At 35.1% G+C, this 15,747-nt stretch overlaps 1 protein-coding gene and 2 long non-coding RNA genes across 10 annotated transcripts in view; 1 reads left to right on the top strand and 2 right to left on the bottom strand.

The window, feature by feature from the left end:
* The window catches only part of LOC109170222, a 21,703-nt gene extending 14,644 nt beyond the window's left edge, over nucleotides 1–7,059 (bottom strand). The window contains exon 1 of the long non-coding RNA XR_002052382.1: nucleotides 6,965–7,059. This is a non-coding gene — a long non-coding RNA (uncharacterized LOC109170222). The remainder of the gene's footprint in view (nucleotides 1–6,964) is intronic.
* Nucleotides 403–3,736, bottom strand: LOC109170221. The gene is made up of 2 exons (XR_002052381.1): nucleotides 2,236–3,736; nucleotides 403–590 (listed from the first exon to the last, which is right to left on the bottom strand). It is a non-coding gene; the product is annotated as an uncharacterized LOC109170221 (long non-coding RNA).
* Nucleotides 5,659–15,683, top strand: LOC109170216 (pre-mRNA-processing protein 40A). Of its 8 annotated transcripts, XM_019319225.1 has the most exons (30): nucleotides 5,659–5,857; nucleotides 6,170–6,248; nucleotides 6,549–6,611; nucleotides 6,699–6,944; nucleotides 7,070–7,237; nucleotides 7,421–7,491; nucleotides 7,673–7,742; nucleotides 8,479–8,531; nucleotides 8,662–8,719; nucleotides 8,801–9,153; nucleotides 9,238–9,307; nucleotides 9,649–9,741; nucleotides 9,813–9,881; nucleotides 9,986–10,063; nucleotides 10,253–10,339; nucleotides 10,738–10,772; nucleotides 10,906–11,011; nucleotides 11,324–11,404; nucleotides 11,541–11,633; nucleotides 11,697–11,750; nucleotides 11,835–11,951; nucleotides 12,137–12,235; nucleotides 12,713–12,760; nucleotides 12,854–12,946; nucleotides 13,405–13,512; nucleotides 13,598–13,662; nucleotides 13,772–13,874; nucleotides 14,242–14,562; nucleotides 15,053–15,115; nucleotides 15,299–15,388. In XM_019319225.1, exons 2-29 carry the CDS (start codon nucleotides 6,216–6,218, stop codon nucleotides 15,065–15,067), a joined length of 2,850 nt encoding a protein of 949 aa, XP_019174770.1. In that variant the 5' UTR covers nucleotides 5,659–5,857; nucleotides 6,170–6,215; the 3' UTR covers nucleotides 15,068–15,115; nucleotides 15,299–15,388. The 8 variants fall into 8 exon arrangements, with proteins under 8 accessions (XP_019174770.1, XP_019174767.1, XP_019174769.1 ...); XM_019319222.1 differs by lacking the exon at nucleotides 15,053–15,115 and having other exon boundaries at nucleotides 5,662–5,784; nucleotides 15,299–15,683; XM_019319224.1 differs by lacking the exon at nucleotides 15,053–15,115 and having other exon boundaries at nucleotides 5,662–5,857; nucleotides 7,436–7,491; nucleotides 15,299–15,683.
* Nucleotides 15,684–15,747: the final 64 nt, after the last annotated feature.

The raw sequence follows: 15,747 nt of genomic DNA, 5'->3' as shown, positions 1-15,747 counted from the left end.
TTTTTAAAGTTTACATGAATTTCTTGGAGGCATCATAGGATTGTAGTACAAGGAAATAACTCCACAACTAGAAGGTTAAGATATCATGAAGCTTTAGTTGTTTCTAAAATTTACAGTGCGTTTGGTTCGGAAGAAAAAATTAGGGAAGAAAGAAATTGTAATTTGATTGGAAAAAAAAGTGTATATAAAGTAAAAAATTCAAATTACATTTTTTGGTAGATAAGAATAGAATTACTGTAATTTTAAGAAGAAAAGTACATATATTAAAATGTACTTGTATAATAATTACTACTCCATATTATAATTTGATTTCCTACTTTATTCACACCTTCCAACCAAACGCCCTCTGAATTGCAATTTAACAAAAGGAGGTATTGTTTTCCAACCAAATATTGTAATTAGGGTGGTCAAAGAATTATGGTGGAATTACAATACAATTCATGTCTAACAAACAGCCCATTAACGAATAACACCCGACAGTACTGCGTTAACAGCCACTAGAATTCAAAAAGACTAATACAGGTTTACATGCATTGTGTTGAATGCTAATTATGCAGCAAGAATGCTTTGACACTGCAGAGGCTACACACCTTTATACTTTAGAGCGTAAGAATATACAAATAAACATAGCTATTTAATGTTGCCTGTTATGATAGTAGAATAGTTGCATACAAAATAGACTACAACAAACTCATAAATCAGAAAATATGCAACATATGTAGATGGATAAACAATGCTGCTTTGAAATCCTAGGACTGTCAGAGCTTCTTAGAACAAACCACTTAGATTGGATGCAGGGGCTGATTTCAATCAATAGGCCTACTTGTTGTATCATCAGCAGGCCACAAGCAAAAGCAAATTGGTACAACTGGCAAATTCCAACCTTTGAGCTCATCTCATGCGAAATCTTCCAAATATTACATGATTTATGAAAGACTTTACATGACTTCAAATTTGTACACCATCAATTAGTCCATTGAGTTATGCTATGCAAATAGGCTGATGGATTTGCACATTTCTTGGGCTGGCTAGGGGTATGTAACCCACAACAAACACACCAATTGTAAGACGGTTGAAATTTAATTTAACTACTTTTAAGATGATAAATCAGCACTTTGGTACATCAAGTAACTAGTCACAGTCTCAAAGACAACTAAAATGGAGAATCTTAATAGGCTAATTACTACACCATATGTCCATATGGAGCATGAATAGCCAGATAGGTCATTTTCGCAAAAGAACTTTATCACTCTCAGATAGTCATATTGAAAATAACATGAACAAAACTTAATCATAGACAGTACATCCAATATCCCTTTCTCAAAGAATTTTAAAATTTCCCATTCTATGGTCTTAATGATATAATTATCAGTGAAATTAAAACTTTTTGTCGTCAAACCCATTTTTGTGTCTTGTAAACTCTTGAAATGCCACGCTAATTTAAGAAATTGTAGTGTCTTGAGTTTGGAGGCGTGCGTAACCCTAATTTTTGAAATCATTGTTGAAGACAAATTAGGGCTTTAAACACCACCTTAGTTGAATTTCAGGAGAGGTCAGGCACAAGTCAACAAGAAATGCCATGTGAGAAAAAAGAGAGACCATTCTCCTATCAAATCAAATTCAAACACATAACACCAAAAACAAAGCAGCATAGAAGTCAGATCAACATTCACAAACATAGCTTATATGACTAAAGGTTCAATAAGAACATGGAAACTTCACCAACGAAAAATTTATGAATGCTATGGTGCTCATATTCTATGGGTGTAAAGAGTCTGTCATGCCGTGGCAACAGCATTCAGAACAAGGAATTATTTTATAATCATTGCACCAAAACATTATAGAGAATTGAACAGAACTTGAAAATGGAATCAGATATTGAAGCAATGGACGGTAACACCCAATTAGAGGAAAGCAAAACTTACAGGATGTGCTGCAATACAACTCCCCTAACCAAGGGTAATAATGTCACCTTCCAACCAAATGTCCTCTGAATTGCAATACAACAAAAGGAGAGTATTGTGTTCCAACCAAACACTGTAATTGGGGTGATCAGAGAATTGTGGTGGAATTACAATACAATTAATGTCTAACAAACAGCCCATTAACGAATAACACCCGACAGTACTGCGTTAAAAGCCACTAGAATTCAAAAAGACTAATACAGGTTTACATGCATTGCGTTGAATGCTAATTATGCAGCAAGAATGCTTTGACACTGCAGAGGCTACACACCTTTATACTTTAGAGCGTTATGAAACAAAGCACATTCTAGCTCTAACATTGTAAGAATATACAAATAAACATAGCCATTTAATGTTGCCTGTTTTGACAGTAGAATAGTTGTATACATAACAGACTACAACAAGCAAATAAATCAGAAAATATGCAACATATGTAGATGGACAAACAATGCTGCTTTGAAATTCTAGGACTGTCAGAGCTTCTTAGAACAAACCACTTAGATTGGATGCAGGGGGCTGATTTCCATCAACAAGCCTACCTGTTGTATAATCAACAGGTCACAAGCAAAAGCAAATTGGTCCAACTGGGAAATTCCAACATTTGAGCTCATCTCACTTGAAACCTTCCAAATATTACATGATTTATGAAAGACTTTACATGATTTCAAATTTATAAACCAGCAATTGGTCCATTGAGTTAGGCAAATAGGCTGATGAATTTGCACATTTCTTGGGCTGGCTAGGGATATGTAACCCACAAAAAACACGCCAATAGTACAATGACTGAAATTTAATTTAACTTCTTTTAAGATGATAAATCAGCACATTGGGACATCAATTAACCAGTCACAGACAACTAAAATACAGAATCTTATTTGGCTAATTGCTACACCATATGAAGCATATATAGCTATATAGGTCGTGTTCTCAAAAGAACTTTACCTCTCAGATAGTTAGATTGAAAATAACATGAAAAAAACTTCACTAGCTGAAATCATACAGTACATCCGATATCCATTTCTAGAAGAATTTAAAAAATTCCCATTCTATGTTAATGATATAATTATCAGTGAAAATTAAAACTTTTTGTTCTCAAACCCATTTTTGTGTCTTGTAAACTCTAGAAATGCCACACTACCGGTTAATCAGCAATCACTATGAAGCAGCATTGAAAAGAAGACATCAAACAGTTCACAACCTCAGTTAACTTTTGTAGTGTCTTGAGTTTGGAGGCGTGCGTAACCCTAATTTTTGAAATCATTGTTGAAGACAAATTAGGGCTTTAAACACCACCTTAGTTGAATTTCAGGAGAGGTCAGGCACAAGTCAACAAGAAATGCCATGTGAGAAAAAAGAGACCAGTCTCCTATCAAATCAAATTCAAACAAATAACACCAGAAACAAAGCAGCATGGAAGTCAGATCAAATTCACAAACATAGCTTATATGACTAAAGGTTCAATAAGAACATGGAAACTTCACCAACTAAAAATTTATGAATGATATGGTGCTCATATTCTATGGGTGTAAAGAGTCTGTCATGCCGTGGCAACAGCATTCAGAACGAGGAATTGTTTTATAATCATCGCACCAAAACATGATAGAGAATTGAACAGAACTTGAAAATGGAATCAGATAGTGAAGCAAAGCACGGTAACAGTCGATTAGATGAGAAGCGAAACTTACAGGATGTGTGGCAAGACGACTCCCCTAATGGGGAACTTTATAGATGGGGAGTGGCGGATGCGAGGCTATTTGAAACCCTAGCCCTAATTCCTAAGTCTGCAACCAATTAGGCCCGTTTGTTAATGATTCCAAGCTTAATGTTTAATCACTATACTCATGATGATGATCCATATTACAAAATAAATAATTGATATATAAATTTAATTTTAGTGTATCACAAATTCATTATTAATATATTATTTGAAAATGAATTTATATTATATTAATTAACAATAAATTTATAGTCCAGACGGAGTCATGAATTTTGTTGAGAGGGGGCGAAAAAGGAAGGACGGATCCATCAATTTTTTCGAGTGAAGGCGAAACATTTTAGATAATTTTTAAATAATAATAAATTATCCAAGAAATATATGTATAAATATTGTTGGATATGGACGAAAAATAAAACACCTTGAAATTTTATTAAAAATATTCGTAACAAAATATTAAAACATAATTAATTTGATAAAATAATTTGAATAGATAACACATTATAACCTTTCAAAAAAAAAAAAGATAACACATTATAAATTACACATCTCATTTTTAATATAAAGGAATGTTATATATATGTGTGTGTATTTTATTAAATATTAAAAAAAAAAAAGCTATTAACAATGTGATTGTGTTGAAGTCAAGAGAAACTGTAAAATTGTGTTAATGCCAACAAAGGATTTGAACTCTAGATTTTCACTATAACCAAATGTATGCTCTGCCAACTAATTTATTTCACTTCTTATTAACATTTATCTTCTTTTTTTTTTTTTAATACTAATACTAAAACGTATACTATATATACATACATACAACTATTATATATGGGGTGAGGGTGAGGTGAGGGGGCAGCTGCCCCTTTGGCTCCGTCCATGTTTATAGTATATTTAAAATAAATATTCATTAATGGTTCATCTTGCAATGATATGAACCATACCATGCCCCATAATATAAGTTGTCCCAAATGTTTGATACCAAGGTCTTTTGTGGGGCAAATTTTACTATGGACCATAGTCCATGTAATAGTGTAGTCTATAAAGTAAGTATCATTCCGATTACACTTTAATTTCGTTTGATAGATAATATTGCTTTGTTTTTTCAGTTTCATTTTTATACTCACTAGTTTCATAATAGCAATATTAAAGTATCATTTTAATTTTACTGCATTTTCATTTGACAATATACATTATTGTATGGGTTCTATTTTGTAATTTTATTTTCCACACAAACTAGTTTAATTATAATAGCTACCGCATTAATTTAATTACACTCCACATTCATTTGACAATATATGTTAATGTATGGTTATGGATTTTAGTTTCATTTTAACAACATTAAAGTATCATTTTAATTATACTATAGTTTCATTTGCCAATATACGTTGTTGAATGCGCTCTGTTTTTAATTTCATTATTCACAAATACTAGTTTCATTTCAGCAAGACTAAATTATCATTTTAATTCTATTACAATTTCATTTGACAACCACGATCCACTGTATAATAACCGATCTTTGTGGTTAGTTGGTTATATGACACCAATGTCTAAACCAATTATCCAATAGGAGTTATTGACTTTGGCAAATTATTCTATGATTTCGAGTCCAAAAATATTCAATATAGTTTATAAATTTTGTTTGTTTTATATTGTAAACAAAAATATAATAATAAGTCGTTATAATTAAATATCATAACAAGTTTTCAAAAAAAAAAATACCATAACCAAATTCAATGTCACATATTAATTATTGTCATTTTTATAACACATATATAAAATAGATTTGTTATTTGTTATATATATATATAAACAGTTAAATCAATATCGACAACTGCTCAAGACACTTGAATATTGCTAACATAATCAAAATAAAGAATTGTTAATTTGGGATCATGTAACTTGATTTGCTTACTACAAATTTGTTAATGCCTAATGCCTGACTATTGGGTCGGAGATAATAGTATGTATCGGACTCGGACCCGACTCGCCCGATAGGGTTTACACTTCACATTACACGTTCTGAAATCTATCAAACTCCCCTGCTCCCAGAAAACACCGCTTTTAGAAACCAATCTGTATAAACCTTCGCGGGCGATCTTTCTTCAGGTATTTGTTCATTTCTTCCTCTCTCAGACACACGCAAGGATACTTCCGCAGAATTTTCTCTTTTGTCTGATAGATATACATTTTAATTCCATTATTGTTTTGATATCTTTAATTTTTAATTTCGTGTTGAGCATGAACTTTTGATCAGATTCTACTTATGATAATTTTTTACTTTACTTCGTGATAGCGCTTAATTTCAGTCACACTTCAATTTGGTGAAAGCTATATTGAAAAAGATGTAAATTATAGCTCCGGTGTCTGTAGATCAGTTGTAATAAAAACTGTTTAGCCAAGTGGAATAATTTGGGCGTGTTAGAAATGTTGAAAGACTTATGGATATTATACTGTGATATGATTGTTTGCAAATATTTGATTTTGATAACAGTTCAGGCTGCCTTGTTGGGAAGTTGAAGTATTGTGTATGTGCTGGCATGGCAACTAATCCACCGCCATCTGGTGCACAGGTATTATGTTTAGATCACTGTGAATGCCTGCACTATAAGTGAACTTAATTTTCCTTTTACTAAAGGTGATGAGCATGATGTGTATAAAGATGTTGTATGCTTTGATTTTTGGGAACAGTTTTGCAGTTTTTAGTTATTTATGTTGTTAGGTAAAGAATTTCTATATCATTGGCACATTCGACATTGGGTTCTTTTATTATTAAAGACATTCAATAGTTATGTTTTTCTCTTCTTGAATTATAGTATCTGTTCATCTATTCTGAATCTCAATTTTTTCTCTCTTGTTAAAACCTTTTATAGCCTCTTCGGCCACATCCAGGTGGACCCATGGCGCCCCATGGTTATGGTTCGTTTCCCATGCAAGTATGTTACTTGACTTCTTTTTGAGTTTGGCATGTTATTGCTGCTTTATTTTCTAAGACTAATGAGCAAGCAAATTTTTTGTTGCAGTTTCAACCTGGAGCACCTGCACAACAAGGACAGCCGTTTGCTCCACCTGTACAAATGCCAAACATTGGTATGGGTCCTGGACAAAGTCAAGCAATGCAATTTTCTCAACCAATGCAGCATTTTCCTCCACGCCCTGGTCACATACCTTCATCCCAGCCAATTCAGATGCAACCAAATATGCCTATTCCATCTGCGTCAATGCAGCCTCAACAAATGATTCCTTCTGGGAATAATCACATGCCTGGTGTGAGTGCCACTGGACTTACAGATTAAGCATTGTTATCAATGTTATTGATTTTTTAGCACTTGAATTTCCCTTCATTGTATCCTGTCTACTATAACTTCCTCATTTTTCATTTTTATGCTTGCAGTTTGCAGCATCTTCTTTTGGCCAGACAAACAGTGGCATCAACATGTCATCCCAGATAAGTACACCAGCATTCACAGCTGGAGGACAACCCTGGGTGCCACCTGCAAATCAGAGTGCACCTATGCAGCATACCAGTCAGCAACCCTCAGCCTTTGCTCCTGCAGTTGCGGTATGATCCTGTGGTCTTACACACTTTTTTCTCATCCCGTGATTTATATCATCATTTCTAGATCTGACTCTAAAAAATATTTTTATTGGCAATGATTTAATTTCTCCTACACCTTGCATATCTTGTATGGTTTTTTCCCCCTAACACAATTTCCAAATTTCCACCACTTGGGGATCTGATTAGGCTGCTAATACTCAGAATAGTGCTGAGCAGTCGACATCTGATTGGCAAGAGTATGAGGTCTCAGGAAGAAGGTTAGTTAGTCCTTATAATGAAGTTTTTAAGACTTGTTTTACCCTCTTTATTTCAAAGGAACTAAAAATATGTTTCTCTATAGCCTATCAAAGATAGGGAACTGCATGATCTGACTCGTTCATTTGAATTCTAAATTGTGGATGGATTTCTTCTAACCAACACAACATTTGTGCACATTAGGTATTACTACAACAAGATTACAAAACAGTCTAGCTGGGAGAAGCCTTTGGAATTAATGACACCTCTAGAGGTGAGCCAACTTCCATTCTGCTACTCCGGAAATTAAGTACAAAGTCTTTTTCTAGATTGCTTTTGGTTGCTTTGGGTTTTTGTTAGCATTGCTACCTATGGATCTTGACTATTCAGTAAGCAAAATTTGAATTGCACAAAGCGGTTTTATATGTGTTCTCCCTTTGTTTGCATGTTCTTCTACTGGTTTGTAGCTGTCATGGAAAATCACAGGAATATATCGACTGCTCTCAATGCTCACTTTGAAGGAAGTTTCTCTTCAAGGCAGGCAATGATTTGTTTCATTCTATGCCATAATTGACAACTTAATTCTAATTTTTTTCCAATGTCCCATCCCCTCAGCTGAAAGTTTTTTTTTGGGGGGAGGGGATTGACAATGGTGGTTCCTTAGCTAAGTTGGATTAGGTACCTGTTATTGCTTGGTGTAATATATTTTATATACTTCTCTTGATAATGACCATTTTCTGTACCCTGCTTGAGCAATACATGTACGGATGGTTCAATCGTTGTTTAATTTGTGAAGTCACTTTTATCCAAGTATAAATGTTCCAATGCTAGTGAACATTCAGGTAGTGACTTTCTTTTTTATGAGATTTTACTTTTTTAAGTATGCAATACTATTTTTGTATCTCTATCATAATTTAAGTTTTCATATAAGAGGTATATGGTGGATTTATAATATTGTTTGCTTAGATGATCAGTCTTGTATTTACTTATCCACTGCGCTTCTTTTCCAGAGAGCAGAGGCATTAACTGGTTGGAAAGAATTCACAACTGAAAATGGCAGAAAGTAAGTTATTACAGTGGGAGACTTCTTATGGATTGATCACACCCCCCCGCCCCCGCCCTTTTTTTTTACCCGGTGGTTCTGAGACATGGACCTTTAATTTTGCCCCCCTATTTATGCTTGTGACTTTCAGATATTACTATCACAAAGAAAAGAAGGAGTCAAAATGGGAAATACCTGAGGAATTAAAGGTACTTAAAAATTTGATTGCATTAACATTATTTGTTTTGTTTGTTGTTTTTTTGGACTGACTTTAGAAGTAATCGTATCAGTTGGCCCGCGAACAAGCTGAAAAAGCAGCTGCTCCAGGATCACAGGGTGATGCAGGCTTGACATCTAAAGTTGCAATTGGTGCAGCTGGCACCTCAACTGAACAACAATTTACTGCTGTCACCCCGGTTAGCTCTAGTCCTTCAACAATTTCTGGAGTAGCTTCAAGCTCTGCACCAGTTACACCCGCTGTTTCTGTTGTTAATGCTCCATCTACGGTGGTTTCTGGATCATCAGCAAATTCTGCTACTTTGCACCCTGTTATAACAAGCTCAATTAGTGTTTCTTCACCTGCTGCTACACTGGGGAGTAATGCAGATCCTGCTTATTTGGCTAGCTCCAACCAGGCACCTATGTATGGACGCTTTCTGTTGGTTAGGTTATCTGAATGTGCTTGGTGTATGCCTGTAACTTATTTTGATGGATGTGTGTATATCAGGAATGGCGTGGAGAATTCGTCTCCTCAAGTTGTTGCTTCCTCAGGTGTATCTTCCATACAGGATATTGAGGTATGTTAACCTTTCCGAGTCATTGTTGATATGCCACTAGTTCAGCTCTATATGTCCATGAGTGCCAAAATGATTGTTTCAGCTGGATGTAATTCTATCTGCCAACATGTACTTGCCCTATGAGTTATGCCACCCACTTTTATTTTTTATTTTTTTTATTACTGTACATTCTTCCCACCTCTTTTATTAAATTGTTTTCCTGAGCACATTGTTTCTTCAACCAATTATTTTGCTTTCAGCATGAACAGTACTCTCTGACACACCCATCTTTTTCTCCAACTTGTTGTTTAGGTAGAATAACATTGTTTATTGATTTTTTTTTTTAAAAATGTGTCTTACATCAGATGAAGAAAAGTACTGCTACAAACATTCATGTTACTGTTTCAGAGGAGAAAGCAGCAGATGAAGAACCTTTGGTCTATGCCACCAAGCAGGTATATATTTAGAATCTTCTGTATTTAATTGTGTGAGTTCTTTATAAACTGATTGCTTTTGTTGACTTTAGGAGGCCAAAAATGCTTTTAAAGCTCTATTAGAATCAGCCAATGTGGGATCTGACTGGACTTGGGATCAGGTTAGTTAAATGATGTGCTCTCTTTAATATGCTCCTAGCCAACTAGATGCCTGCATACTAAATCTGACTGTACTTGATAATCTCTTCGTTTTCTGCCATTCTAGACAGTGCGAGCAATAGCCAATGACAAACGGTATGGAGCACTGAAAATTCATGGTGAGAGGAAGCAGGCATTCAATGAGGTATAGAACATTTTCGTAAACTTTCTCCCCAAGAAGGATTGAATATTGTTTTTTTGATCTATTAATTGCCCTTTTTAAGTGATTTCTTGGGTACAGTTTATAATTATGGTACATTAATTATTAATTAATTAATATAATAATACCTCAAACTTGTGTCTGATTGTTGACATATTTTGTGGTTTACAAAAGTACTTGATGCAAAGGAAGAAACTGGAGGCTGAGGAGAGGCGCCTCAGACAGAGAAAAGCCAAGGAGGAATTCACGAAGATGTTGGAAGTAAGCTTTGTAGTGTTCATGTATTTTAAGCAACATTTAGATAATTCATTTCTTTTTACTGTTTTCAATAAGTTATTCTTGCCTCTTGGTTTATTGAAGCTGTAGTCTTAGAGTAGCCTTGTGGATGCATTTTCAATATATTTTACATTCTAATAGGTTATTTAATGTAGTAAAACATACTACATTTTCTTTATGATAATTGCCCTTGTTTCCAGCCTATAGTAAACAGTATTGAATTAGAGTATGCTGCACCAAGCCACACTTAGTAGTGTCCATGCTGTTACAATGGTTTTATGATTAGTTGTGCTGTTCTTGGTTCAAATAATTAGCATCTTTTGAATGAAATGGATCAACTCCTGACTTCTTTTGTCACTGTTAATTTTTAATTTTCCCTTCAGGAGTCCAAGGAACTTACATCATCAACAAGATGGAGGTAGGGACATTTTTATTTAATACCCATGTTTTGCTGTACTTGCTCTTCATATATTTAGTTGTTCAGACTTCAGATACGCCTTTGTAAAATAGTCTTATAAAATTCTTATGGGGTATCTTGTTTGATAATCTAGCAAGGCAGTAACAATTTTTGAAGATGATGAACGGTTCAAGGCTGTTGAAAGAGAGGCAGATCGTGAAGATCTCTTCAGAAACTATTTAGTGGATCTTCAGAAAAAGGTTAGCAGAAGATGTTGAGTGTGAAAGTTATGTATTCTTAGTGAGTAATTTTTGCATTAGCCAAATACCAGTCGGTATCTTTACAGAATGAAGAAGGCCTATGCTTTGAGTAAGATAAGTGCAAAATACCTATAAGTGAAAAGCCTAATGTCAGGTTATCTACTTGTATTGTTTGTGCGCTTTTGCATCTGTACTTTGAATTAAATTGCTGATGATTACTTCAGATAGATTATAATGCTATATCCTGCAACTGGAAGGGATCACACAATATTTTCCAAATGTGACTTAGTCCTTGTGTACTTGTGTATCCAGGAAAAGGCAAAAGCTCAAGAGGACTACCGAAGGAACAGAGTAGAGTATAGACAATTCTTAGAAACATGTGGATTTATCAAGGTATCTTTATTAACTCCTGATGTTTTTGGATTCGGGTGGGGGTGGGAGTGGGATGGTTGAATGACAATTCGATTTGATTTCCTTTGCCCCCTTTTGTACTTTCCTGACTAGTTCATTTTTTGGGGTGGGGCCTCAGGTGGACACACAGTGGCGGAAAGTTCAAGATCTCTTGGAAGATGATGAAAGATGCTCGCGCCTTGAAAAAATTGATCGCTTGGAGGTTTTCCAGGTACACTATTCATTTTAACACATTGGTGTCTAGAAATAGAATACTGATATGCCATTATGACAGGAATATATTCGTGACTTGGAGAAGGAAGAGGAAGAGCAACGGAAAACACAAAAGGTGTTTTTTAAAAATGATTTCTATGTACTGTATTACATTAAGATTGATGATTGAAGATTTTAATTGCATTTGGATTAACTTTAGGAACAATTGAGACGTGCTGAGCGCAAGAACCGTGATGCTTTTCGTAATATGATGGAAGACCATATTGCTGCTGGCACAGTCACTGCTAAAACACTATGGCGTGACTATTGTCCAATGGTATTGCACTATTTCACTCTCTTCTTCATCTTTTTTTTTTTTTTTTTTTTTTTTTTTTTTTTTTTTTTTTTTCCTCCTTTCTCGTTATTTTGGAAGGGGGTTGGCCACCATATATGCGAATGATATTATTTCAGCTTTGGCTCATCCTTTTTATGTTTCTTTCCTCTTGTTGCTGGGAATGATAGGTGAAGGAGTCCGTGGCTTATCAGGCTGTTGCATCCAACACTTCAGGTTCTACACCAAAGGATTTGTTTGAAGATGTTGTGGAAGAGTTGGAAAATCAGGTAGAAATGTTTCACTGTTCCAAATCCTTGATGTTTGATCTGTAAACAACCGGTTAAGTGGTTATTCATGCTAGTTTCATTTATTGTGATTACTTTATGATTTCTGGGTTGGCTTTTATGTATGCTTTTAAGGTGATGTATAAGATTGAGGAGGGTCTTGTGGATTGGTGAGAGAAGTTAGTCACATAAAAAAATTCAATGCTGAAGTCATGTTAGAGTTATGTGACACGTTATTTTTTAATATAAAACGAATGTTATAGTTTGGAGACTTCTATACAAATTTGGCTATAATCCTTCCTGACAAATACTGACATACATGATATTATTATACTGTTACTTTGCAACAAACTTCATCTTTGGTCTTGCTTAGTCTCCAACAAGCCAATAGGAACTGGATATGGTTTGTATTTCTGCCAAAATGAAAAATCCCACAGCTTGTACTAACTCGTTTTTCCTTTGAATTTGTACTTTGAATAGTATCATGAAGACAAAACACGTGTTAAAAATGTCTTGAAGTCAGAAAAGGTATGGTTTTCAGTACCGTTCCCTTTTTTATTCCACCATCTTGCTTGGATATATTGTTTGCATAATCCTTATTTGGCATGTGTACTCATTCAGATAACATTCTCACCATTATGGTCATTTGAGGACTTTAAAGCTGCTATTCTGGAAACCATTGGTACCCCATCCATTTCTGAGGTTAATTTGCAGGTATGAATTCTTGGCTGCATATATATCTTCTTGTTATAAGCAACAAAAGATTCTCAGTTTTCCTATTCATCTTACCTCAGTTGAAAGCTTGATGATGGTACCTTGTACACACACAGACATAATTATTTCGATTTATTCCCCCCCCCCCCCACCCCCCCACCCCCTCGCCACGTACATTGTTACTTTGTTAACTTGTGTGGCTTGAGTTTCTATGACATTTTAAATTCTACATCCTTTTCGTTGTATAATAGTCATCCTGAACTTTGGGTACAAGGACAAAAGTTGTCTTTAACATTTTCTCTCTTCATGAGAAACATTTCATAGTGAATGAAGATTTGATTGTTGCTGTTTATAAGATGATGGCACCTTGTACACACAAACATTTCATAAGTGTTGCTGTTTATGTCCAGTTCACTCTTCAATGTTGTGCTTAATTTGGTTTCTCCTTCTGTTTGCAGCTCATTTTTGAGGACCTCATGGAGAGAGCCAAGGATAAGGAGGAGAAAGAAGCTAAAAAGCGTCAACGGCTTGCAAAAGATTTTGTTGAGATGCTGAGCAATGCTGATGTGTGCAAGATCTACTTTTAATGACATCATTTTGCCTCAAATTAATTGTTATCTACATCTGAATATTTTCGTTTTCTACCTTTAGGAAATAACTGCTGCTTCTAGTTGGGAGGAATGCAAAGAGCTTGTGGAGGATAGCTCAGAATACAAGTAATTGCTTTTTATATTTGCTTACATATTTCATGCTAACATCTCTGGTTGTTATTCTAATGTTTTCATTGTTTGGGTCTTATTTCCTCCCGCTTGCACTTTTAACTAGAGCTATTGGAGAAGAGACAACCTTGAGGGAAATCTTTGAGGAATATGTTACTCGCTTGCAGGAGAAGGCAAAAGAAAAGGAACGCAGACGAGAGGAGGAAAAGGTAATACTCCATAGTTTATATCTGATAGTAATCAAGCTTTTTATATTTTAAAACTTTTTCAATGTCACGTTGACACTTGCCAAGTTTTTTAGAATGAAAAGTCTAAAAAATCAGGGTACAATTTGGAATCAATTGAAAAGAATGAGGAAATACAAATCACTCTTTTGAAATACCACACCCATTTCTGGCCCTGCGGCTTAGAATGAGCTGACAAAGTAAGATGGTTTCTTGCAAACTAGAGATTGAAAGTTGGAAAAAAATATCACATTTCTCAATTTTTATGAGCATATATGTAGCTGTTGCTGATTTTTAGTTATAATAAGTTATCAATATATTTACTTTTTTGCTTTGTCTTCAACGATTGCAGGCTAAAAAGGATAAGGAAAAAGAGGAGAAAGAAAAGAGAAAAGATAAAGAGAGAAAAGAGAAGGACAAGGAGAAGGAAGAGCAGCGTGAGAGAGAAAAGGAGAAGGGAAAAGAACGTTCGAGAAAGGATGATGCTGATAGTGAGAGTGTAGATTTCGTTGAATATGAACACAAAGAAGATAAAAAGAGGGATAAGGACAAAGATAGGAAACATCGGAAACGGCATCATAGCTCTACTGATGATGTGACTTCTGATAAGGATGAGAAAGAGGAAACTAAGAAGTCCCGTCGACATAGTGGTGAACGGAAGAAGTCAAAGAAGGTAATTAATAAATTAATTAATATTTTAAAACACCTCAGACCCACACATATCCCAGCTGTGTTATCTAACTTTGAGGTTTGTACATGCAACACAAGTTGGACCCTGAGTGGAAGTCAAGAGGTCAAAATGGTTAACCATTTAATGTATGGAAAATTGCATTTTTGGTCCAGTTATACTCGTGGTACAGACTTAGTCCCTGATTTATATGCGTGAACATCTTTAATCCCTAAGTTATGCATTGAGTAGCGATTTTAGTCTTTGAAGGACCAAATCAGCCACTTTATTAAGTGACAAATTGGTGGTAGAAATAGTCCCCGCCACTTCATGCATAACTTAGGGGTTGATGGTCACACATATAACTCAAGGATTAAGGTTGTACCACGGGTATAACTAAAGGACCAAAAATGTAATTTTCCCTTTAATGTAAATGGTTTTCCTTCGATTCCAATCTATACCCCCACCACCAGGTAATGTGCAAAGTTGTCTGCAGATCTGTGAGAGATGAGGACTTGACCACTATGTGAGATTGGTGTAGAGACTCATACAATAAAAGGTTAAACCAATTTTGACTGTAGAAGTTCTAAAAAGGGTTCTCATGTTGCTCATATAGGCCCCAATGTTATTTTATCCTATGGGCTCAAGAGCACACACGGAGTATTACACCTTTTTATTAACCCCCATTATTGGTGGCATTAGTGCATTGTCTTGATTCTTGGTTATGTTTTCCTGCTTGCAGCATGCACATTCACCTGAATCAGACGGTGAAAGTCGACGCAAGAGACACAAAAAAGAACGCGATGCATCTCGTCGTAGTGGTGGATACGAAGAGCTGGAAGATGGTGAACTCGGTGAGGATGGTGAAATTCAGTAGTGCTTTTTGTTTTGTGCATTAGTGCTTTCTTACTAGAACTCTTCATAGCCTAGTACACTATTTTACTGCAAGATTTTGTCTATGATTTTTTAGTCGCATCTAACAACACTATGATGTAACCTGTGTCGGTACCGAGTAGTGTTTTGTTATACACTGGTGTAGATTGCCGCTGCAAATGCTATTTTCATCATGAAAAAGATGAGCTGTTACTATACACAAAAATGTAGATTGTTTACCTTATTGGTACAAATGGAAATGGTTATAGTATGAGCGAAGTTTGGCATAGGGTTGGGCTGTTACCACGTGCAGTTGGG

This window comes from Ipomoea nil, unplaced genomic scaffold (assembly GCF_001879475.1).
Source record: "Ipomoea nil cultivar Tokyo-kokei standard unplaced genomic scaffold, Asagao_1.1 scaffold3321, whole genome shotgun sequence".
Taxonomy (NCBI): domain Eukaryota; kingdom Viridiplantae; phylum Streptophyta; class Magnoliopsida; order Solanales; family Convolvulaceae; genus Ipomoea; species Ipomoea nil.
The sequence above is the reverse complement of the archived record's forward strand: the minus strand, read 5'-3'. Positions and strand labels throughout refer to the sequence as shown.

Bases quoted from the DNA above. Each gene is read 5' to 3' on its own strand.
- LOC109170216 (XM_019319222.1), top strand. From the start codon at position 6,216: ATGGCAACTAATCCACCGCCATCTGGTGCACAG. The intron at 11,405-11,540 runs GTATCTTTATTA...GTGGGGCCTCAG, and splicing joins AAACATGTGGATTTATCAAG to GTGGACACACAGTGGCGGAA. The intron at 11,634-11,696 runs GTACACTATTCA...CCATTATGACAG, and splicing joins ATCGCTTGGAGGTTTTCCAG to GAATATATTCGTGACTTGGA.